This window comes from Aedes albopictus, chromosome 2, assembly GCF_035046485.1.
Source record: "Aedes albopictus strain Foshan chromosome 2, AalbF5, whole genome shotgun sequence".
Taxonomy (NCBI): domain Eukaryota; kingdom Metazoa; phylum Arthropoda; class Insecta; order Diptera; family Culicidae; genus Aedes; species Aedes albopictus.
Window position 1 is genome coordinate 31,670,172 of NC_085137.1, and position 26,745 is coordinate 31,696,916.

The 26,745-nt window shown below is 40.2% G+C and overlaps 2 protein-coding genes across 4 annotated transcripts in view; both read left to right on the top strand.

The window, feature by feature from the left end:
* Window positions 1–26,745, top strand: part of LOC109402145 (dual specificity protein phosphatase 3) — a 192,063-nt gene that overhangs the window by 22,997 nt on the left and 142,321 nt on the right. Inside the window, exon 1 of one of the 3 annotated variants that reach the window (XM_029864208.2) lies at window positions 18,428–18,586. The exons of 1 other annotated variant lie outside the window; for it this stretch is intronic. In XM_029864208.2, the coding sequence (XP_029720068.1) occupies window positions 18,542–18,586 (45 nt within the window). In that variant the 5' untranslated portion in view covers window positions 18,428–18,541. Of the gene's footprint in view, window positions 1–18,427; window positions 18,587–26,745 lie in introns of those variants that run through there. One more of the 3 variants, XM_029864209.2, reaches the window with a different exon arrangement.
* Window positions 10,206–11,322, top strand: LOC109402628 (uncharacterized). Its single transcript, XM_019675334.3, has 2 exons — window positions 10,206–10,364; window positions 10,421–11,322. The coding sequence occupies exons 1-2, from the start codon at window positions 10,358–10,360 to the stop codon at window positions 11,230–11,232; spliced, it is 819 nt and encodes a 272-aa protein (XP_019530879.2). The 5' UTR covers window positions 10,206–10,357; the 3' UTR covers window positions 11,233–11,322.

The window sequence follows — 26,745 nt, forward strand, 5'->3', positions numbered from 1 at the left end:
AGCACGCCTGAGCACACTCGGCTATCTCAGCTTGTTGAATAGCAGATAGACAAAGTTAAACTACTTCTACCATAACGCACAAATTGCAAACCTACTTCAGCTGATGCAGAGAGTACTGAGAGAGACAACGGGGAATACCGTCATTCGCCTTGACGGTGGTTTTAACATGGGAAAGGATAGGAGCTGCATTTTCAAATGCTTCTAAAATATTCTAGGGACTTCTGATTTAAAAAAGTGTTAATGTTTTGCAATATACTTTCAATTAGCTACATTATAATTGGATTTAGACAAGAAGTTTTAAAATCACAATTTTATGTCTATAATATAGCTTATTAAAATCTCATTCGATAACATTAAGAACGTTTTGCTCAAAAAAAAATCTATAGAGATTTAGAAACATTTGAAAATGCAGCTCCTATCCTTTCTCATGTTAAAAAAAACATGTTTTCACGCACAGCTCAATTCTCTCAGAGAACCACCGCCAAGGCGAATAGCTGCGAGCAGCCGTTCGATAAGCTGACGACGGAGAGTGGTTGGCATGATTTATAGCAGATGCATGTAAATTTCAAGCGAATATGCTTTAAAATCTGTAAACAAGCCGTTTGAGCAGCAGCGGGCTGCTCGACTGACGTTAAATGCTGATGATTTACATATTACTGCCGCAAAATTCAGTTGATCTTTAATTTACGTGCTGTTTAACTTTCATATTTTTTTGCTGTGTATTGAAAGATTTTTTCTATGAATTTTCTGTTCTTGTTCTTGGAAAATTCCTCCTGGGATTCCTTCAAGAATTTTCCTGATATTTCTTCGGATATTCCTCGGAGATTTATTCAAAAGCGCTTCATAATATTTCAGCAGATATTCCTTTAGGGTTTATTCCAGAAATTTATGCTAGGATTTCTTCAGAAATTTCTTTAAGGAGATATTCTTATCTCCAGTGACTGTATTTTAGGGGTTTCCATGGATTTTTTTTCAGAAATTCTTTTAAAAACTTATTTTTGAATCCTACAGGGTTGCATCGGAAAATCTTACCAAGGTTTCTTGAAGAATTCTTTGAGAAATTCTTTCAGTGATTTTCCTAAAATTCCTACAAGAATTTTTCAGAAATTTCTCTAGTACGTCTTAAGAGATCCCTGCACAGATTGATCAGATATTCTTCCAGGGGTTTTTCAGAAGTTCTTCCATAAATTGCACAAAAATATCTGAAGAACTCTTTAAAGAATCCCTGAAGGAATGCCTGTGAGATTGTCTCAAGAAACTTCTTAAAAATCTCCTGCAAATACCTTTGGTAACTACTGGAAGAAATTCATGCTGTTTTTTATTTTCGAAGAATTCGTGGACAAAAAATCTATAAACAATTTCTGAAGAAATTTCTTAAACAATTCCTGGATGAATGCCTAGAATAGTTCCTTAAGGGTCTTAACTCAACTTAGCTTAAGGATTTTATCTTAAAGATACCCCCGTTATTATCAGAAAAAAAAAACATGAAAGACTTATGGAGGAACTCTGCAAGTAATTCCAAGGAAAACAATGCTCGAGAAACTTCTTAAGAAATTGCTGCACAAATCCGTAGTGGAATTTCATCTTTCAAAAAAATGTCTGCAGAAATTGCAGACAAAGATACTGAAGGAAGTCTTGAAGGAATTCCTCAATAAATTTCTGATGAATCTTAGAAAGAATCCCTGAAGATAACTCTGAAGGAATTCGCAAGAAAAAAATATTTTACAACTTCTGTGGAATTCCTTATAAAACCGCACTAGAAATATTTTTAAGGGAATCTTTGCGATAATACCTGGAAGAACTTGATTAGCCACTGCAGGTATTCAAAGATTTTTTTTATTGAAAAATTCCTTGAAAAATGTCAAGCAATATAATTTATACAGAGTAATTTCTGTAGGAATTGTTGAGAGCATCTTCGGAAGAAAAAAAAAGGATAAATACATGAAGGAACTTGTTGAACAAACCCCTATTGGGAATAAATGCCCGACCAAATCCCAAAATAATTGAAGTAGGGGGCATCCATTTAGTACGTCACGCTGAAAATAGTAATTTATTTTCAACCTCCCCACCCTCCTTCGTACGGGTTTTTACTATACCTATAACATTGCTTGTTATACTTTTCAGAACCCCTTCCCCCCTCTAAGCGTGATGTACTTTATGAATACCCCCTAATACCTGAAGGAACTTTTGGCAAAAGAAGGCAATAGTTTTTGAAAATGTTTCTGGAATCCTAAAGAAAAACTCCTGGAGAAAATTCTGCAATGTTTTAGAAAGCATTCATTCAGAAATGTTCGAATAAATACATGAAGGAAAAAAAGGGCATGAAATATTCTCAAATTTTTACTGTAAGTTCATGAACTAGTTGTGTATCAGAGGTTCAAATTTGAAAAAGATTGGGCTATTCTACACGAAATTATAAAGGTTCTAGAAAAAGGTATAATTATTCGATAGCCAACTTTGAGCTGTTATATCTCCGGATTCAATGAACCGATTGCAATGAAATTTTGATCATTTATGACTTATATAATGAGCTATTAAAAACATTTGACTAAACTTAAAATTCTTTACCCGAAAGAAAATTATAACGATTAGATAATTTTTCAAATATAACACCAATTTATCCAAAACTTCATCATCGTTTCAAAATTCGAGATAGTAATTATAGTTCAAATTCCCTCTATATTACTTCGTGTAGAATGGCCCGATCTTTTCCAAACTTGAGCCACTGATACACAACTAGTTGGTGAACTTACAGTAAAAAATTGAGAATATTTGATGCCCTTTTCGAAAAGTTACAGCGAGTTGAACATTTTTTGAAAAGTGAAAATTTTACCTGTCCCAGTTATTTTGAGTATCCCCTGTAGGGATTGTAACATAAGGCTGAATTTCAAAAGGCTGAATTTCAAAAGGCTGAATTTCAAAAGGCTGAATGCACAAAAGGCTGAATACGAAAGGCTGAAATCAAGAAATTGTATCATAAGGCTGAAATTACAAAAGGCTGAAAATTGAAAAGGCTGGAAATTCGAAAATGCATATATAAGTTATAGCACGTCTTCCTTTTCTTGGATTAACGCCAGAACTGAGATCGAGCCCGCTTCTCAGCTTTGGTATATCGTGTAACAGGCACGAAGATACTCAATGCCAAAGGGAGTTAAGAAAATTTTCATAATGAAAAGTACTTGGCCCGAACGCGAATCGTACGCGTAGCTCTCAGCATGGGCCCTAGTTTCGAAACTGAGCTTATAGTGAAAAGGCTAATGGTGCATACCAACAAACACAAATGGAACTGATAATATCCATATCGTTAATTTAACCTTCTTTAAACATGAGCTCTTCTTTTGAGTCATGTTGTTTAGAAGATGGTTGTCATTACGGCTGCTAAAACAATGTCATCAGAGATTTTCCCTTTTTTGAAATATATGGTATTCTTTCGAAAAATACTGTCTTAGTATTAGCCGTAAAACTTTCCGGTTCAGAACATAGTAACCGAAGCATGTTCCCACAAAATGGCTTAGTTTGGCCAACCATGAACTAGGGACGGTAGGACGGTCAATCGTCAAGCTCAAGCAAAACCAATGCGAGTGCCACAACTGGCTAAATGACCAACAAGCAAATTTTCAAATAGATAGTCAAATCAATGAATGTATGTAAATATTCCCAATTGGCATGATCTGTTTGTCTGAGTTGTAGTGTTGAGGTTTACCTTTAGGCTGGTGCGTTTGAAAACTAGACGAATCACTGTTTCAGCCTTATGTTATTTCAGCCTTTTGATGCATTCAGCCTTCTGTAATTTCAGCCTTTCGTGTTTCAGCCTTTTGTTATTTCAGCCTTTCGTAATTCAACCTTTTGTACGTAACCCCCTGTAGGTATGCAGCAATCTTTGAAGGAATTTGCTATATAATCTCTTGAGGATTTTCGGATTTCTTAGGAAGCCCGTGGATCAGTTTAAAGATGAATCATTTGAGAAATTTCTTGAGAAACTCCTGAAGAAGTCACACACAATACGCGACGCGACACAAGACAACACTTATCGTTCTTACAATCGTCAAGAAAAGATTTAAAAAATTACCTTTTGTCGACCGGTTTCGGGCGAGATCTAGCCCATCTTCAGGACAATGTCCGACTGACTGCGGTATGTTCGTACGTTGTTCGTATACGTCCAAAAGAAGAGAAATTTACTCTATCGTCAAGTCTGCTAGGTCGAAGAGACACGATGCGATGGGAGGGTCATCCTCATTCATCAATTGCTTTTTCGACCCTGTGATGAACATGGACTCCCATGCATTCAAATGCGAAGATTTGTTGACACATTTGAGCAGTTTCGCTTCTTCCCAGTTGATGTTGTGATTACTGCTCGCTGTATGAACTGCCACGCTGGATTCGTTTTGTTTGTTTGTGTCAACGGCATTCTTATGTTCCCTGATTCTGGTTTTGAATTTCCGGCGTGTCTGACCTATGTAGACAGCTGGACAGTCCCTGCATGGAATTTCATAAATTCCTGACTGCTCATCCGGGGGAACCTTATCCTTCAGATTACATAGTAGTTCACGTAACGTGTTGGCGCTTTTGTGCACTACTTGCAATCCATGTCGTTGAAGCTTCGATTTTATTGGGTTGGTTACTTTAGGGTAGAACGGTAGGCTAATCCTTTTTGTTTGTCCTGCTATTGGCTCCAGCGTTGTTATGTTCTGACGGTGTTTTTTGCGTTTGTGTTTTTGTAGAATTTTGTCTACGAAAGTTCTGTTGTATCCATTGACCTCGGCTGCAGCGTAAATTCGATTTTGTTCTTCCTTGAATTCTACGCTATCCAACGGTACATTGTAGAGCCGGTGAGCCATAGAATGGAAGGCGGCTTGCTTTTGGGCACCAAAGTGGTTGGAATCGGATGTTATGTACCGATCTGTGCTAGTTGGTTTGCGATAAATCCCAAATTTCAGAGAGTTATCCTCGTTTCTGCTAATCATCAGATCCAAGAAAGGCAACTTCCCGTCTACTTCCTTCTCAACCGTGAATTTGATCGTTTCATGTTGTGAATTTAGCATGCTAAGTGTCTGGTCTACGTACCGTTCCTTCACCGGGGCGAAAACATCGTCTACGTAGCGCCACCACACTCGAGGAAAAAGCTTCTGTTTTTGGGCTTCATTTTCTAGATCGCTCATAAACAAATCGGCCAGAAGTGGTGAGAGCTTACTACCCATGCTCAGGCCAAAGGTCTGTTTGTAGTATTTTCCCCGGAAGTTGAAAAAATTTTGGTTCATACAGACCTTGGCAACAGAGAGATAAGCCTCGATGTGGTTTAGTGGCACTCGGCACCGTTCCAAGTGTCGGCGCAGGCTTTGCAGAGCTTCAGTGGCTGGTACGCTCGGAAATAGAGCGGCGACATCGAACGATACCAGAATTTCACCTCGTCGCAATTTGAACCCCTCTAGCTGCTCAACCAAATCCACCGAGTTTTTAACACCTTTTCCATGCTTCACAGGGTATTTTCTCATTTCCTCCACTAGCCATGCTGCCATTTTTTCGGTAGGGGTACGGATGTTGGACGAGATCGGGCGCATACCTACCGGATTCTTATGAATCTTTGGTAGGCAATACAGGGATGCCACCGTCGGGTTTGGAACATGGAACTTTCTTTCCAACCTGTCTTCGCCCATCAAGTTAGCTACCTTCTTCCGGACATGATTCACTTCCTCAACCATTCTGTTAAGAGGATCTTTCGGCTTTCCGTTTTTGAAAGTAAACTCTCAACACAAACGCAAAAAACACCGTCAGAACATAACAACGCTGGAGCCAATAGCAGGACAAACAAAAAGGATTAGCCTACCGTTCTACCCTAAAGTAACCAACCCAATAAAATCGAAGCTTCAACGACATGGATTGCAAGTAGTGCACAAAAGCGCCAACACGTTACGTGAACTACTATGTAATCTGAAGGATAAGGTTCCCCCGGATGAGCAGTCAGGAATTTATGAAATTCCATGCAGGGACTGTCCAGCTGTCTACATAGGTCAGACACGCCGGAAATTCAAAACCAGAATCAGGGAACATAAGAATGCCGTTGACACAAACAAACAAAACGAATCCAGCGTGGCAGTTCATACAGCGAGCAGTAATCACAACATCAACTGGGAAGAAGCGAAACTGCTCAAATGTGTCAACAAATCTTCGCATTTGAATGCATGGGAGTCCATGTTCATCACAGGGTCGAAAAAGCAATTGATGAATGAGGATGACCCTCACATCGCATCGTGTCTCTTCGACCTAGCAGACTTGACGATAGAGTAAATTTCTCTTCTTTTGGACGTATACGAACAACGTACGAACATACCGCAGTCAGTCGGACATTGTCCTGAAGATGGGCTAGATCTCGCCCGAAACCGGTCGACAAAAGGTAATTTTTTAAATCTTTTCTTGACGATTGTAAGAACGATAAGTGTTGTCTTGTGTCGCGTCGCGTATTGTGTGTGTCGTGTAGTTCTTACGTTAGTGCAACTGTAAAGTAAATCCTGAAGAAGTGGCAAGGAAAATTTCTGAAAGAATCTCTGGAGGAATCCCTGGAGAAATGTTCAGAGATCCATGGACATGAATGTATTTTGAAGGGATACTAAGAGGAATCTTTAGAGGAACTCTTGCTAAAATCATTCTAAGAAATATTGTAAGAATCTTCTTTCTGCAAACATTTCAGGCATTTTTTGATAAATCCTAAAATAATCCATGAATGAATTTCTGACAGTGTCCCTGGACGTTATCCCTGAGCATATTCTAGAAATTTAAGACGAATTCTTGCAAAGCTCTTAAAGGAAACTCTAGCAAGAATGTCTCTTCCGCGATAAATAAAGTTTCGGTAATCAATAATGCATGGACGGGGGTTTCCCGAAAAAAAGCCTTAACCTTCCTAAAATGTTGGCGTAGTGCACGTTCAGCGAGCTTGTCTGGGTCATATTGACCCATCATCCAACTAGGGTTAATAATGCACAATAGTGAATTTATTTGTTTGTGGCATACCAGTAAAGGGGGCGCTGAAATTTGGAAACCTTGAGTAACCAGTTCTGATATTACCGTGACAGCACTGCGCATATCGTTCCTATCCATGCTGTCCTGCACTGCAGCAATCACACTGGCTTCGTGCTGCCGTTTCTTGCTGCGGTGGATTCGATTCTCTTCTGCAAGAAATGAAAAAAGTCATTGGCAGAGAAAGTTCTCAGTTTATAATTGTGAAAGTGATGGGAAGCAGGCTTTTTTCAGTTGAGGCATTACGCCAAGAAGAAAAATATGAAAATACTGAAAATGAGCTTTAATTTGGACCACCCTAAAACAGAGCAGATATATTAAAATCCGTCCTCGGTGTGCTGCTTTCTTTCTGTCCTTTTCCGATACGGCCTGCGGCAGCGACAGAACGACTCGGCCGGTACCAATTCAATTCAATTGCCCCATCATACCCAGTAGGAAGAGAAAAGTGTTCATTAGGATTCAGTCCCTGCTATACGAAAGCTTTTCATAAGCGTCAAGTAGATTGCGATTTTTTCATGCGAGCCTTTGGAGACTTTTACCATATACATTCTAGGTGAAAATAAAAACTAATAGAGATTCTTTTATTTTAGTTATTCGTTTATTTGGAAGGCTCGGGTGCCACATGGGCATAACTGAGCCGAAATCTTTTGTTTTTACAATGATTTTATATTTTATGTACAATTTATTACTGCCTTGTTAGTTTGGGAAGCCGAAGTACTCGCGGCTGTTTCGAGGTTAAGGGTTGAAGAAAGAAAAAAGAATAAAATAAAATTGGGAAGGACGGATTTATAGGTTTAACTTATACTAAAAACATTGATGGGACAAATGGTCCATATCTGTAACGGAACCAAAAAGAAAGGACTTTATCGGTAGACAACGACAAGAAGAGGACAAACGAAAAGGGGGTGACGACAGACAGGGGCGAACAACAAAACCAAAAGGCGGACAACGAAAACAAGGAACGTACTACATCAAACTCTGACATCAACACGTTTCAAAAACTGGTAAATCAGGTTCATGTATTCCAAATCAAGTCCTGCCAACACTTCTCTAACGGGTTTCTGTTGTTTTCCTCGGACCCGGAGAATTTCATGCAGCTCAGATCTGACCTCGCGATACTCATTGCATCCCCACACGACATGTTCGATATCCTGGTGAGCCACGCCACAGACACAGAGATTGCTTTCTGAGAACCCAATACGGAAGGTATGTGCGTTCAACAAATAGTGGTTGGACATCAGCCGACACATTACACGAATGAAATCGCGGCCTAAATCCAACCCTTTGAACCATGGCTTTTTCGACACCTAGGGAATGATGGAGTGCAACCATCTACCCATCTCTCCATCTCTCCATTTGTGTTGCCAGCTGATCAAGGTCTCCTGACGGGCCAATGCAAAAAAATCGTCGAAGGCGATTTGACGCTCGTAAATATCGCCTTCGCTAGCGCCCACCTTAGCCAGAGAGTCCGCTTTCTCATTGCCCGGAGTTGAGCAATGTGAAGGGACCCAAGCTAAGGTGATGATGTATGAGCGTTTGGACAAAGCACTCAAGACTTGGCGTATTCCATTCAGGAAGTACGCTGAGTGCTTCATCGGTTTCATTGACCGAACAGCCTCCAGAGAGCTTAGACCGTCGGTAAAAAATGAAGTAGTGCCCAGGTGGAAGAGTGCGAATGTACTCTAAGGTGTAGTATATAGCCGCTAGCTCAGCAATGTATACCGAACATGGCTTTTGAAGCATGTAGGTGGCGCTATGAAATTCGTTGTAGACACCGAAACCAGTCGAATCATCGGTTTTCGAACCGTCTGTGAAGAACTGTCTGTCCCCGCTAACATGCCCGAACTTACTTGCAAAAATTTGTGGAATACACACGGAACGAAAAGATTCTGGTATTCCGGTGATCTCATCCTTCATGGACAGATCAAAATCCACAGAGCAACTGTCGAAGTTTGAGAAGTTGTCACGATTGGTGTTAACCGGAGATGGGCTTACCTCCAGCGTCATATACCAGTAGTACACAGTCATAAAACGAGTTTGAGAGTTCTGTTCGAGCAGCTTTTCGAAATTTTCTATGACCAATGGATTCACAACCTCGCATCGGATGAGGAACCGGAACGATAACTCCGCAAAGCGGTCTGTCAGAGGTTGTACCCCAGCAAGTACCTCTAAACTCATTGTGTGAGTCGAGTTCATGGAGCCTAACGCGATCCGAAGACAACGGTACTGAACCCGTTGAAGCTTCAGCAAGTGTGTTTTCGCCGCGGATTGAAAACAGAAGCTATACCGTATTCTAAAACCGACAGAATGGATGTTTGGTACAGTCTGATCAGATCTTCCGGGTGTGCTCCCCACCATGTTCCGGTTATAGTTCGCATAAAGTTGATTCGCTTCTGGCATTTCTGTATCAAATACACAATGTGCTTCCCCCATGTGCATTTGGAGTCGAACCAGACGCCGAGGTATTGAGAAGACATGCTATGAGTGGTTGTTTTACCCATCAGATGGAGCGGAAACTTTGCCGGTTTGTGTTTTTTAGAAAAGACAACCATCTCAGTTTTCTCCGGAGAGAATTCGATACCCAGCTTGAGAGCCCTAGTAGACAAATTGTCCAAAGTATCCTGTAGTGGTCCTTGCAGATCGACTGCTATTATTATATAGAGATCCTGAAGATTTCAATTTTTTTTTGTTATGAAAGTTATTTTTTCTTTAAATCTTTCTAACTGTATCTCACTCTCCCCTACAAAAAATCTGCAAGTGATAAGCCGATTTATTCGACACAGGAAGTGATTGTAGCTACTTGTTTCAATAAATCGATTAAGGGTGTGAACGAACAAGTTTCTGATTCATTGATATCGCGAAACGTACGCTAGCGAATTGAGAGCTATTGGGCAAACAAACTAAATACTTTGAGCGGCTGTCAGTATCAAGGTATCCAGTCTAGGGTATGTGTGCCATCAGTAATCTCACGCTCCCATATTCATCCTACTCGAAAACAAGTGATTACAGCACCGATTGATTCCGTTCTTTTTGTTTTCATGGGTGCTCACTTCTAACAAAAATTACAAAAATAAGAAACAAAACAAACAGCGCTTCAATCTTTTGTTTTTCGTGGGATGAAAATGGGAGCCACATGCTTAATAAGGGAACTAATACCCTACTTACCCAAAATTCTTGCAAGTGTTATCGGCCGAATAGCCTTTATAATGGCTTATCGGTGAAATCCGATAAGCCGTTATAAAAGTAATGACCTGCTTCGTACCACGGTCAGTTAAACATTATCTTTCGCCAAGCATTGAAGTCCCCTGGGATAGAGTTGAGTTAGGTTTTTTTTCAGTGAGCTGCAATGAAAAGTGAGTGGGCAGTTTTGTTGAGTGAACTTTTTCAATAACCTCTACTTAATTTATAGGATTCGAGCAGGTGGTTTGGTGGGCCTTATGCGCCGTTATTTTGAACAATGCAACCGCTCAAGTCGAAGTGAATCCATGTGTTGGAAATGTTGGAGTTTCAAGAGTTCCGGTCGTTGAAGACTGCACCATGTTCATCTTGTGCATCGACGAACAGCCATTTCCGCAGCAGTGCAGTCCTGGCTTAATTTTCGACGTAATCACGGACAATTGTAACTTGGAGGAAATTTCCGTCTGTATTCAGGAGGTTTTGACTCCACCAACGCCCAATGGCCCCGGTGATGGAACAACAACTACTCCAGCTGGTGTAGATCCAGAACAAACTACTCCGACCGGGGACGTTCCAGAAGCACCAACCCCAACGCCGTCAGTTCCTACAGCTCCCACTGCTCCAACGCCTGAAGCAACTACAACGGTAGTTCCTCCGGCTCCAACGCCTAGTCCCACGCCTTCCACCGTTGCCCCACCCGCTCCCACTCCCGCTCCCACCCCTGCACCAACCCCTGCTCCCACTCCTGCTCCCACCCCTGCTCCCACTCCTGCTCCCACCCCTGCTCCAACCCCTGCCCCCACCCCTGCTCCAACGCCTTCTCCCACCCCTGCCCCAACGCCTTCCCCATCGCCAACCGAACGTCCACCCGGCGCCCCGGACTGCCCACCCGGCGAATTGTTCTACGCACCTCATCCGGACTGCACCCGCTTCTTCCGATGCGTTTTCGGAACTCTCTTTGTGCTGGATTGTCCCCCAAATCAGCACTGGAACCAGGAGCGAGAGTACTGCGACCACATCTGGAATGTACCTTGTAACAACTGATACCGCCAGGATTGCAATAGACTAAGTTAAGCAAATACCTACCGACTCATTTCCTTGTGGAAATTGAATGTACAATGCTCTTGGGCTACCTTAAACAGACGTTGAATCAAATCTTAACAAAACAAGTATTTTAATAAGCCTACATGAGTATGAAACTATAATAATAAATTTCTGAAAACCCACTGATTGCGTTTGGAAACCCAAAAACCTATGCGCGAAAGAGTTCTTAAGCAAGTCATAATAACTTTAAATACAATAAAACGAAACCAACAGAACAAGAAGATTTCAAAACCAACTCGAAGCAGTTATTATGCACCTTCATTCAGTCTTATGACCGATGACTTAAAGACATTTAGCTGAATAACGCTTAGCCAATTGACAAATAGCCGAACAGACGGATGGCCTTTGTACAAAAGAAGGAGTAATAACCTAGATATGCATTCGGCCAGTTGACAGTCGACCGACTGCCGCCCGGTAAAATTTTGTTCAACTAAATGTCTTTTGCCCATCTGTCTGGAGACCCTTCGTTTTTATGATTTAACTGGTATTACATCAATTACCTTCCACTAAGGGTTACTAGCACCACCTAGCGGAAATCGGACAGGTTGGTTTGGGATTAACTGAAATATAGTGCGGATGAGTAATTCTGGTATGACTCACTCTCAGGCGGGACAATGTTTTCCGTTCTTTGTGGTCTTTACGGTCATTTCACTGTCCAAAATCAGCTTTAATCTTCCTGAGAAAGATAACTCGGTATAATAGCGCAATGTACTATAGACTCCGATACCAACAGTCTCATTCGCTCGAGAACCATCCGTGAAAATTTTTACGTGTGCACTATACATATTGTTCAGCAAGTTGTTGAGTTCAGCGGAGACTTTTGCGGGCGTGTCCCCGGCACGGACTACACGCTTCATTGTCCAGTCAATCTTGGGCACCAAACAGGGCGATATCCAACCCGATAGACTTGTGCTACGGGGGGGAAATCTATGAAGATGAAAACATTTTCACTGTCTCCATACGTTTTCTCTAGGTAACTTATGGTTCTAGAGGCTGCAGCAACGGTTAGTACGAATGGGAACGGAAGGAGTCCGGCTTCTACACATGTTGCAAGACTGGGTGAGCTGGGAAGTAGTCCTGAAGTGATTCGTATTACCTTGTTATAAACGGGACTGAAAGCGAGGATCATTTCACTGTATGCTCGAATGGTGATTTCGAGTCCATAATGCAGCTTACACTATCTGGTGATGGTCAAACTGCGCCCAAAACTCTCCGTCATCAACAATGTACGGTACCGGCGACCGCCACGGTACAACCTAGAGCGACTGAAACAACCGGATGTCGCCTCAGCATACGCGCAGAATCTCGAGGCCGCGTTGCCAGACGAGGGCGAGCTCGATGAGGCCCCTCTAGAGGACTGCTGGAGTACAGTGAAAGCAGCCATCAACGACGCAGCCGAGAGCACCATCGGGTACGTGGAACGGAATCGACGGAACGAATGGTTCGACGAAGAGTGCAGAACGGTTTTGGAGGAGAAGGACGCATCGAGGGCGGTAATGCTGCAGCAAGGGACTCGACAGAACGTGGAACGTTACAAACAGAAGCGGAAACAGCAGACCCGCCTCTTTCGGGAGAAAAAGCACCGCCTCGAAGAAGCGGAGTGTGAAGAAATGGAACTGCTGTGCCGTTCCCAAGAAACACGGAAGTTCTATCAGAAGGTCAACGCATCCCGCAACGACTTCGTGCCGCGAGCCGAAATATGCAGGGATAAAGACGGAGGCCTCTTGACGGACGGACGTGAGGTGATCGAAAGGTGGAAGCAGCACTTCGATCAGCACCTGAACGGCGTGGAGAACGTAGGCACGGGAGCCCACGGCAACGGAGAAAACGACGACGCCAGTGCAGCGGAGGACGGAAATGAACCAACTCCCACGCTGAGGGAAGTTAAGGATGCCATTCACCAGCTCAAAACCAACAAAGCAGCTGGTAAGGATGGTATCGCAGCTGAACTCATCAAGATGGGCCCAGAAAAGTTGGCCACCTGTCTGCATCGGCTGATAGTCAAAATCTGGGAAACTGAACAGCTACCGGAGGAGTGGAAGGAAGGGGTAATCTGCCCCATTCACAAGAAAGGCGACCATTTGGAATGTGAGAACTTCAGGGCGATCACCATTTTGAATGCTGCCTATAAAGTGCTATCCCAGATCATCTTCCGTCGTCTGTTACCTAAAACGAATGAGTTCGTGGGAAGTTATCAAGCCGGCTTGATCGACGGCCGGTCGACAACGGAGCAGATCTTTACCGTACGGCAAATCCTCCAGAAATGCCGTGAATACCAGATCCCAATGCATCACCTGTTCATCGACTTCAAAGCGGCATACGACAGTATCGACCGCGCAGAGCTATGGAGAATCATGGACGAAAACGGCTTTCCAGAAAGCTGACTAGACTGATCAAAGCAACGATGGACGGTGTGCAAAACAGCGTAAGGGTTTCGTGTGAACTATCCAGTTCATTCGAATCTCGCCGGGAACTACGACAAGGTGATGGACTCTCATGCCTACTCTTCGACATCGCTCTGGAAGGTGTGATGCGACGAGCCGGGCTCAACAGCCGGGGAACGATTTTCACAAAATCCGGACAATTTGTGTGCTTTGCGGACGACATGGACATTATTGCCAGAACATTTGGAACGGTGGCAGAGCTGTACACCCGCCTGAAACGCGAAGCAGCAAAGGTCGGACTGGTGGTGAATGTCTCAAAAACAAAGTACACACAGGTAAGGCGGAACCAAACACGACCGGATCCGTCTGGGTAGTAATGTTACGATAGACGGGGATACTTTCGAGGTGGTGGAGGTTCGTCTACCTCGGATCCTTACTGACGGCTGACAGCAACGTGAGCCATGAAATTCGGAGGCGCAGCATCAGCGGAAGTCGGGCCTACTACGGGCTCCAGAAGAAACTGCGGTCGAAAAAGATTCACCCACGCACCAAATGCACCATGTACAAAACGCTAATAAGGTCCTCTACGGGCACGAGACATGGACCATGCTCGTGGAGGACCTACAAGCACTCGGAGTTTTCGAGCGATGCGTGCTAAGGTGAAGATACGACAAAGCCACACCTCGAATTTTCAAGAGCACAAATCTGAAGAATCAAATGTCGGTTAGCGCTGAAAAGTTGATCGATTAGTTAGCCACTGATGATGACCAATCGATCAACTTTTCAACGCAACCCGTCATTTGAATCTTCAGATTTGTGCTCTTGAAAATTCGGGGTATGGCTTCGTCATATCTTCACCCTAAGAACGATCTTCGGCGGTGTGCAGGAGAACGGTGTGTGGCGGAGAAGGATGAACCACGAGCTCGCTGCACTTTACGGCGAACCCAGCATCCAGAAGGTGGCCAAAGCCGGAAGGAAACGGAGAGCAGGGCATGTTGCAAGAATGCCGGACAACAACCCTGCAAAGCTGGTATTTGCAACTGATCCGGTTGACACAAAAAGGCGTGAAGCGCAGAGAGCACGATGCGCGGACCAGGTCTAGCGTGACCTGGCGAGCATTGGGCGCAACCGAGGATGGAGAGCGGCAGCCACAAACCGAGTATTTTGGCGTACTATTGTTGATTATGTCTTGTCTTAATGATGTTGAACAAATAAATGTATGTATGTATGTAAATCAGCTTACTTATGACGATACTGGAGCCAACTGTATGAAGTGATCTTCGGTTATTGGTCTTGTGTCTTCCGCTGATTGCTTTTAGTAGTCGAAGTCTACATTCCGTATCCTTTTTTATGAGGCTGAAGTGCCTTCGGAAGTTACATCTGCGGTCAAAAGTCACTCCGAGGATTCGCAGTTCTTTTTTGAACGGTATTTGTTTGCCCCACGGGGTTGTTCCATGGGTGATGTTTTGCTGTGCAACAATGTGATATCGATCATTTTTCTGCCGCCATAGTGTAGCCGACTTTATCTGCCCATTTAGCGACTGCTCGCACGGCCGCTTGTAGCTTCCGTCGATGGAACTTCTCATAGAAAAAGGGCCTTAAGTGCGAAAATATAAGAGATACGAGTTTGTCGTCTTCGACAAAAATGTGTGATACACTCAAACCTCCATTTAGGTCGAATCCATTTAGATAAAATCTATTTGGGTCCCTCCATTTCAGTAATGTTACCTAAATGGAATCTGATTGTGCTCAGAGAAGTTGGAATGTTTTAGATTAGGTATAAGATTGGTTTAACCCCTTCGGGACGACTTTTTTCACCAACCTCGCCGCTGTAGAACGCGTCAGCGAGGTACAAATGACCCAACCGTCCTGAAAGGGTTAAGGGAATTAAAAAGGTTGCGATAGCATGTCTTACTACAACACGCTCATCTCTGTAAATTTAACAAATAAACATTGTACAGTTCGTCACTACAAGTTCCGGCGTGAAATCTTAGAAAACAGTTTCAATAAAAAATTACATTTCCTCCTGAGAGAAGGATAAGAGCCGCTACTGTTGGCAACGAACATCATCACTGAAACAGAGATTGATATTTAGGCTGATACAAATTTCATTTTAACTTTTTGTTAAACTAACCTCCCTCACCACCCCCCCCCCCCCCCCTAAAGATTTTGGACTGGATTTTGCATTTCCAGCGGACAGATAAAAAATATTTAGGGTCATGCTAAAAATTGTTTAACAAATCCAATGAGTTTTTAATATTTTTCATATTAAATGCTTTATTATTTTTATACCCCCCCCCCCCTCGACCGGCCAAAGAGTGGTGGAACAAAAAGTGAAATAAATATTTGTATGGGCCTTATTGGTGAGTTCGTTCCATATTAAAATAACCATTTGATATGATTTTTAAAACTAAACCATAGTTTTCGTGTATTTACCCAACAAATATTGCAAGGTTCGTCATGTCAAGTGTCGGCGCGTTTTCGAGTTACCTTTTGACAAAATAATTTCAATGGTTCGTCATCTTCGGTGTAATATTAAAGTCAGAACGAAAAAGGGTTTTGATTCAAACTAAGGTTGCATGAACCACATCACTTACCATAGTGAATCCAGATCATGTGATTTTTCTCCCTCCCCTCTAACAAAAACTCCCTCCCGTGACAGACGTGGAGAAGCAGACGTTATCTCGGTCTCTAGAAAGCCACGCACGTCCCACTAACGTTCCTACCCTTCCTCGATGCCCGAAAGGACAAGGTCGGCTCCGTTCTTGGCTTATTTAAAATTAGGTTTTCCTAAAGGTGCTCATTGAGAACGGTAAGCTACTCTCAAGCTCCGTTTGATGGTTCCTTGTCCAATTTCGATTGTATGGTCAAACACGGAGTAAAAACTACAAATACGAATTTTATGCTCATGCTCATATCCCAACTAACATTAATTGTGAATGTAAACGTCAATAAAGCGTCCTCAATACGGCTTGATGCTGAGTTACTTTGTTGTACATATGGACGGAAGCTTCTATGCAAGCCCTATACCAATGAATCTGGCGAACTTAATCCACATGTTTATGCTGTGCGAGCAGCTTCTATGCCACGAAGTCATAGCTCTTTTCTCGGCTCCTATGTAACCACTAACTGAATAACATCTTGAGAAGGCGCTTTTCAGCCTTTTCGCAGTTGTTAAATAATAGTTATACGGCATCCCCAAATTTATCGATTAAATATAATTAGGTTATGGATACCATGACGCAATACATGTGGAACTGGAAATATCGCTTTTAAAATTGAATAATTAAAGTACTTTCCGCTACTTGGAATCGAACTCCCGATCTCCGTATCCACTGGTCCCGATGATGTCCTCGCTGCCACACTGCTATATATAAATAGCATAGAAAATAGTCCGTTTTGTTTTACTCCAGACAAGGCTTCATAATTGTGCCACAAGAAACCTTACCCAACTTCATCTTGCTGCAAAAGCTTGTGAAACGTCAAACGCAATAATGTTTACAGTGAACAAGCTGTGTGGTTGCGCCAAGAGATTCTTCGTCACAGCTTCCAGCTGAAAGAGTGTTCTTCAAACAGCTACGAAGCGCTGCTGTTATGTGTATTTGGCAACATTACAAAACGTACTGTATAAAGGCAACTGTTGTATTGGTTGGGACTCGATTTGCACATCTTTCGGCAAATCTTCCGGCATTGAATTAAAGTGCAGTAGAAGCAACCCAAATAATTTCACAGCACAGAGATGGATAGATGTGAAGAATTTGTGTAGTAGCTATATATTCCGCTTAAAGTTTGTTTAGACAATAATGTTTACATCCGACTAGCCGTGTTGGCATACCAACAGTTTCTTTATTACAGCTTCTAGCTGTAATGAAATCGCATAACGGCCTTCAAAGCGCTGCTGGTTTGGGGATTTGTCAGTATAACGAACTGTACTGTATAGCTGTTTTGTTAGTGGGGACTCCTATTCGATTTGTTCACGTTTTCACATCTTCCGGGAAATTTCCCGGAGTTGTAATAGAGTGGAGTAAAGGCAACCCCAGTGACAAGTGATGGATTTCTGAAAACCGAGTTTGGTAGCTGTATGGTGCTTGTTTTGCAGTCGTGTATTAGCTTATGATTTATATTTGACTAGCTTCCTTTTCATTCAGCGTTGACTGCTTTTATTCAATGGTTACACAACAGAAAGCAAATGACTGAAGCTTATAGCGCTGAAAATTTTAGTTGGGATGTCTGCATAAAAATCATAAGCTTTTGAGTAACCCTTGCAGATTTGTAAGCAATAACTTCAATTTTATTAGATTCATTAAATATCTAAATTCTTAAACCCAAAAAAAACGTCAAAACACATCAAAACACATCAAAATGAATGTAATAATTAAAAAGCTGCTTAACTAACTCAAAGAAAACCACCAACCCTTGTACAACATGCACGTAAACTTTCCCATATTTTCGAGTTACGGTTGAAAATCTGTAGATTTCTCAGAATTGCTATCATAAGCAACGATGAATCGATTTGACTTTACTACCCTTTCCAGCAAACGTCAAGCCTTAAGAGCATAAAACAGAAAAGGAAAACCACAACCGTTTCAGTAGTGAACCTGTCGTCAAAGTGAGCGAAGCAATTAAGTACCAAAACGACAGTAGAAAAATCGATTCCCCTTTACATGCATCATCGCAACTTACACCACTACCAAATCATTAAACTTTGTCCAGTAATTAACTAAATCTACACCATTGACATTCCAACTATAAATTGAAGTGCGTAAATATGAAAAAGGTGAATTTAGTGGTAGTAATTCGAGTTCCTCTAGTTATCAGTATGTTCTCAATCAGGCACCGAAAGCACTGACTGTAATAAAAATGCAATGGGACACAACATCTCGCAACCAACCGTGCGACCTCACCGCCAGGTAACTTCAATGTTAATCAGTACAGTAGACACCTTTTTTAATTATACCGATAAAAACTGACACTTTTCAATAAACCAGAAGCTGTAGCTCGGAAATATTTTTTTTATTTTCCAGGTTGAAAGCATTTATTTAATTTTTATTGTTTTCAAAAATGTATAATTATTATCAAATTTGTTGAAAACCAATTCATTTCAATACAATGGAAACCAGATTGCCATAGACATAGGTCACCAAATACTGTAATTTTGTTTAGAAATTAATTTAAGTATCAAAAATTTGGCTAATTCGAGTATATTTTTTGAAGCTCACGCTCAATTATTATGTTTTTTTATAAACCTCAAATCTGTTATGTTTACGTCCAATGCTATTTTCTTAGGCAGGCTAGTTGTGAATGAGTAACTCATCAGCTATCACGATATGTATATATACAGGGAGCCCAAAGTGCACTGCACACTACCACGACCACAGTAAGAGGAACTCAGAGTGTTGGCTATGCATGTACGCAAATGTAACCGACAGATACTTCGAGTCAGGAAAACGTACATAACGTTAGATTTTGCTATGGCGACGCAACTATGGGGAACATTGGGCACAATATTAGTGATACTGTAAAAACGATGAAAAACTTTTAGAATATCAGGTAGCAAACATCTCATTTTACTTGGCTACTACCGTAAGAACAACGTGCACCTGGCCATTTAAGGCGAAACTGGACGCATTTCCTCATATTTTTGGTTTTTGATTATTTCATTAAATAACGAAGCAATATTTTCAAAATCGGTTTTCATACACAGTTAGAGGAAGGATCGAGCTATCTCCTGAATTTTTTTCAGGTTTAAAACTTTTACCAATTTTTCAAAAACCATATTTTTTTTTAAATTTCATTCAAAAATGGTTTCCTTAAAACTGAAAAACATTTTACACCTGAAAAAAAAAATCAGGAGATACCTTGATCCTTCCTCTCACTGTGTACGAAACCCGATTTTGAAAATATTGCTTCGTTATTTAATAAAAAATCAAAAACCAAAAAGTGAGAAAATGCTTCCAGTTTCGCCTTAAGACACAATATTGTCGTAAAAACTGCAAGTCTAGGGTAGCTTAGACTCCTCTAGAAGCAAAACAGACCCCAGTAGACATTCAAAAACATACTATGGAGCCTACTTCGATATGAAATTTGGTAGTGCAGACCTCCCTCCTCTAGAAGTTTTACTGTTGACTGTTTTATATTAAAAAACCTGGTGATTAGACGTTTTTGGGGAAACTTTACTTATGTTTATGAGATTTTTTTGACAACTTTCCAGAAATTCAACAAGGAGACAATTTCGTTAAACAGACCACTCCCTTTCGCAAAAAAAAAAAAACAAAATAATATAACCATTAAAACAGAATAGTAGTTAACGCAACAAGGTGCAGAATAAAGAGGCTTGCCGAGTTGGATAATTACGACGAGTTCTGTACCGAGTTGCGTTCAACGTTTTTTTTTTGCAATTTCATAAATTACCACTTGAGGATAGTTTTTAACAAAACGTTTTCATCAAACTGCACACTGATGTTCATAGCCATGTTTAAGAAGGTCTGATTATAGCAGGTTATGCTTTGCAGATGTCAAAACTTTTCAAACCTGCGTCCAGATAGCATCAAGAAATTGATCAAAACTGAAAACAGTGCTGTAATGGTTCATTACGCAATGCAAATCAGTGCTGTAATTAACCATTACAGCACTGCTAACTTGGTGTGGGAAAGTAGGCCTTTTCCTGGCAGATTTGCATGAGGTAAAACAGCCTATTACGATGAGATTGCAAAAAAAAACTATTCCGTAACCTCAGTTTTTTTTCCGAAAACTGCGATCAGAAAAACTATAATTAATGGATTAGGTCAGTGTTTCTCAAACTATAGGTCGCGACCCACCGGTGGGTAGCGGACTAATTTCTGGTGGGCTGAGTGAAAAATTGAGGGATATTAGGGTATTGGGATGCTTCGTTGGCACAGTCCCCTCGTTCGGCCTAACTTAACGTAAACCAAAAACTCAAACAAACACGCATAACTGTAGATCGGAAAAGCTATGCGCCAAACAAATGTAACATTTCGTTTCAATTTTATCACTTTAGAGCATTAAAATGAAATGAAAATGTCACTTTTTTTTAATAATCTTTATTAGTATCTCAATCAATTTTTACATTCTTCAACTCATTCTAGGTGTTCTGTGTATTATAACACACTATCATCCTAATTTGGTAAAATAAATTTAAGCTATTATCAATACTAATTAATAACATATTTTATTTCATTTGCTGTAGACACATTCCACGCACTTCTACACCGCGGTTTTTGAACTTCATTGAACGATATTTTTGAGCTCTTGCTGCCGATTTTGATTCTTTTTGCATTAAAATGAAGATAGTTACTTATATTTTTCGAATGGTACCTGAAACTTTGAAAACTGTTCCAGAAGAGTAGCAAATTTCTTGTCGTTTGGTCAAAATTCATCATTTTTTGCGATGGTGTCCCGTTACGCTGTATTTCTTGATTTCTTTCGAAGTACAAAGGTCCAATTCCCAATTAAAAAGCATAAAATGAACCTTCTATTCAAATCTGATCGTTTGATATGCTGGTTAGCATGTATTGAACAACATAACCGTTTTTGAAACCAAAAGTTTGATTCTCGCGCAAAACGTAACGCGTGGAATGTGTCTGTAGCAGTTAAGATTTTTTGCAGGCTATATTTTTCACCTGCGTGTCAGAAATACATTTTTTTAACTTATCCTAACCGTAACCTTACTTAAACTAATTATACAAAGAACTAATCGTAGCAATAGAAGACTGCAACGATTTTTGACGAAAGTTTGCAATGATTTTAGTTGACATCTGTTCCAATGTTTCAATATTAGAAATTTGATGCTATACCAGGGAGGCAACTTCAGAATCATTTTCAAAATTTTATTTTGAATCCTCTGAAGTTGCTTCTTTCTGGTATTGCAACAGCTTGACCATATTGGGACAGCGTACAACATGGCCGGTCTGAAAATTTGTTTATAAATCAAAAATTTGTTTTTGCGACAAAGTTTTGATTTTCTATTAATAAGTTGGTATAAACACTTAATGTATTTATTGCACTTAGTTTGAATACTTTCTATGTGGTTTTTAAAAGTTATGTTTTTATCTAGTAAGAGCCCTAGATACTTTACTTCGTATTATGGGAGCTTTCAATTAATACATTCACTATGAAAATCTGAATTACAGATGGGAAATACATTCAATTTGATTGTGTATCCGAACTTATTGAACACCGTGTAAATTTAGAAAAAAAAACTTTAGTTTAAGTGATTTATTTATAGATTTGTGAAAATTTATCTCTGAAAATGAAATTTGAAAGTGAGATTGCTGAATAAGCAGTGAAAACTTGAGTGAAAATACTTCAGCAGAAATATTGAAAAAATAAGATAATAAGTGGTTCTAGCGCTTGGAAAGCAATGGCCAACGATGTATCCACTAATAGGCCAATTTTTGTACCGTAAACTAACGTTGTATACCATCGCATCGAATCTTTTCAACGTAATTAAGTAAGTTCATGAATATTTACGTAATTTTACTTCCAATTGGTGAAACATGCATTACCTAGAGTGCGGGGTGTCAACATATTATTTCCAGTGCTATTGATTCATGAGTTATGGTCAAAATTGTCAGGGCGGCTTGCATATTAGGCTAAGGAATGGTACACATACCCTATGATAAGTGTCATTTCAACACCGCGAATGCTGTTCTTGGTGAATCTTCCTTTTAAAGGCGTAAGGCTTGTTCTTGCCTTACCGAAACATTTGATTTATAAGTCAGACTCTGCGTTTTGATATCGTTTTGTATTAAAAAATGAATTATTTAAGAGTTTGAACTAATTTTAAATTTTCGTCATAGTTTTTACAATGATCTGAAGACGATGACTTCAAGTTGTTGCTTTCAAATCGTATTTAATTGGTTTTGTAAATTGCATGTGCAATTTAGATTTTTTTTCGATTTTTTCATCTTAAAATATGTGTTGGAGTGTACAAATCTCGTATTGTAGTATGATTGTTGCATGAAACCAGAATGTTTGAGATTATAAAATTGAAATCTTCAGTGACTAATTTTATAAAAGTACATGAAGCCGGAGATCGTGGCGTAGTGGCTACACGTTTGCTTCATAAGCAGATGGTCATGGGTTCGATCCCAGCCCCGACACTTTCGTCAGTTGCTCTTTACCCCCCCTGAGAGCAGCTGACACTGACCCTCTTCTGAGCCCATGGCTCAAATGAACCCGGATATTTGAACATCGGCGAACGGCAACTCATAATGGACCCCCAATCGGACTGAAAAAAAGGAACAACCAACAGCCAACACAGCAACATCCTCGTGCTCATCATTTTACCATGATAGGGTAGAAAGTGAAAGCAGCGCAACGGTAACCAGTTCGATGTAGTATAATTGAAATAGAATACATTTAGGCGCTGTACAAATTGTAAGTACAGTTTCCAATTGGAATCGCTCACGCAGTGCCCTAGTGGACAAAAAGAGCTGTAAATTAGGTTAAGTGATTGAAGAATAAAAAAAAAGTGCATGAAGGTGGATCGTCAAATTTAAATATATTCACAAACTGGAAAAGTTTGAGAAACCCTGGATTACGTTGTAGGCAATTTATTGAACGACAGCATCTTATCGAGAACCGTATTCCATGAAAAATTTGCCATCATTGGGATCTCACATACTGCAATAAATTTTACCACCCGTAGTGGTGATTTATTGTGTGCCTGATGCGTGAAGAACCAGTTCCTTGTGTGAGTGTAGCTGATCTGGCGATACTGGAGTTGCAACTGCGGGCGGTCAATCAAGTATAAGTACATAAATATAAACTTCTGATGAAAAAAAAAATAAAAAAAATCTCATTTTGGAAACATTTTCAATATTATGACATATTTATATGAAAAGCATGTAAAATTAATATGGCAACACTTCCGAAAACAATAAAATTTATGATTTACAAGTCGATCTATAATGTAGGTCACCATACAAAATGATTGTGTTTAATATTTTTGGAAATTTGATAGTTTTTATTATGGAATTCTGAAAATTGTACGATTCGGCTAAACGAATGTCTAGATAATTTTTTTTATTTTTCTTGAATTTTACGGTCAAAACATTAATTTTACATTGTTTAGCCCCCATTGGCTGATGCAAATTACTTAGAAGATCCTCTAAAAATTAAATAAAGTCTACCACTGTATCAGTATTTTTAATTTCTTTTTTTTTCTTCTCTATACCCAAAGTTTTAACTATAAAGCCCGTTATCTTTTCAACTGATTGACCAATTTCAAGTTTTTTTTGCATGCTTTTGCAGATATACTTGTTGCCTAAGAATGCTGTGAATAAATTGTACCTTTAGAAAATTGTTTCAACATACATTAATATCACACCAGGAAAAATAAGAATTTAGACGAGATTTTGATTGTTTTCGTGCATAGTTCAGGTCTTAGAGTACGAATTTTATTTTGAGTAACAATATTTAAGCTTAAAAATTTATTTTTTTGAGTGTCCTGAATTGAAAAATATTTTTATATTCAAAATCCATGTAAAAATTTGTTTGAGAAAAACCTTCTATTTATGTTTCATAACCCTAAACATGATGCTTAGTATTTGATTTAAAGAAAAAAAAACTATCAAAAACTCTCCTCAAACTTAAAATTTGGCATGAAAAATCAAGTTTATAGGTATGCTTAGGCAGTTTTTTTGTGAGAAGTATCATAAAATACAATAGTTTGTTCAGGATATTTTTAGACAACATATATATCTGCGAAAACATGCTTAAAGATTTGAAATTGGTCAAATAATTGAAAATTTATCGGGCCTCAAAGTTAAAACTTTGAGTAAAAAGAAGAAAAAAAAACCCTAATTAATCCACCTAGTGGTGATGGCGCCTTTCTCGTGCCTTCGAAACCCCATTTCAATAAAACTCAATTGAAATGTTGATGTATATCGCACTTTCATTCAATTAACAGAAATCCATTTCAAGATACCAGAAATCATATCGTTTATCTGGCTTTCAATGTTTGAGCCTTAAACTCTCAAGAAAAAGATCCTATCTTGATTTTGAAGCCGCCATTTAGGATTTAAGATTGCCATCTTGGATGTTCTGGTCGCCATTTTTGGCGACGAGAAATATGCTTCATTAAACAGCGGCCATCTTGAATCTGGACCCGCTATCTTAGATTTTGGACCACCATCTTGGATATTCTAGTCGCCATTTTTGGAATCCAGACATCATCCCCATACCAAATATACCAATAATGCATTGTTTCAGGCCCTAAAACTCCATTAAACAACCGCCATCTTAAATTTGGAGCTGCCATCTTAAATTTGTGATCGCCATCTTGGATATTCTGGTCGGCCTTTTTGGACTCCGGACATCTTCCTCGTTTCAAATATACTCATAATTGCATGGTTTTAGAGCCTAGAACTTCATTAAACAGCCGTTAGAGCCTAAATCTCCATCTAACAGCCGACATCTTGAAACTGAAGCCGCCATCTTGGATTATAGATCGCCATCTTGTACATTCTGGTCGTCATTTTTTTACTTCGGACATCTTCCCCATATCCAAATATACCCATATTGCATGGTTTTAGAGCCTTAAACTTCTTTAAACAGACGCCATCTTGAATTTGAAGCCACCATCTTGGATTATAGACCGCCATCTTGGATATTCTAGTCGCCATTTTAGGAGTCCAGACATCTTCTCCATATCAACTATTCCCATATAGCATGCTTTTAGAGCCTAAATCTCCATTAAACAGCCGCCATCTTGAATTTTGAGCCGCCACCTAGAAAATTCGGCTGCCATATTGAATATTGGGCCGACATCGTGGAGCTTCTGGTCTCCAGTGTTGATTTCCGCACAAAACTCGTCAACCATGCTAAAGGTTACAAAAATCGCCGCAGTTTGATGTTTGATGATGGGGCTAGTTCAGTTTTATATAAGGTCAGTTCTACCAGTGCTGGTCCGGATCGACGGAAAGGGCCATAACTCCGGAACGCCTTGGCCGACCTGGTCCATTTTTGATAGCAAACAATTCGGGTTCGATTCAAGCTATAATCCGGAAAATCGGCCAATGGGAAGTGCCTTAAAAGTGAGTGAACTGATTTTGCGCTCATATATACATACCTACACACATACATACACACATACATACTTAATCTCAATTCGTCGAACTGAGTTGATTGGTATATGCGACTTAATCCTAGCAGCCTTTTTTTTTCTTCGAAAAATCGTTTTTTGAGTGAACATATAGTTTTTAGTACATACACTAAGTGTAAGCCAAACATTACTTTCGAGCTTTTTTGCTTTAGTTATCTAACCAAACCAATAGATTCCAAGATCTTTTTTGGTAGAAAATTCAATAATCATTGAAATGCGATATGTTTGAACATTTTCAAGTTATAGCCGGTTGAGGCAATCAAAATTAAAAACATGTAAAGTTCAATTACTACGTAACGGTTGAGATTTGACCTTATGCGTAAAACATTTTTTTACCAATCTGAACCTGTTTGCTTGCTAACGTTCATAAGGTTATCGAAAAATCAGAGCTTTGCTGTGTCGCATTGGTTCAGCTCAATTTTATATTTGGCCGCTTTCGGAGGGACACCCGGAACTGGTTACAGCACCACCGGCTATCCCTAATGCGGTCCTAACCTATTTCCTTGATAACCAGTCATCAGGTTATCAGAAAAGTCGTTATTTGTTGTATCGCATGCATGGGTTTGGTACTCTTTTATATTTGGCCACATCCGTCGGGACTCCCGGAACCGGTTCCGGACAACTACCTGTTCAGGTATGGTCTGATACTGTTTTCCTGCTAACCGTTCATCAGGTTATCAAAAATGCCGCTGTTTGATGTGTCGCATGCATGGGTTTGGTTCACTTTTATATTTGGCCATTTTCGGCGAGACACCCGGAACTGGTTCCGGAATACAACCGGCAGTCCCGTATGTGATCTGAGCTTGCTTCCATAATAACCGGCCATCAGGTTATTGGAAAAGCCGTGATTTGATGTGTCGCATGCATGGGTTTGGTTCACTTTTACATTTGGCCACTTCCGGTGGGACATCTGGAACCGGTTCCGGAACACTACCGGTTCAG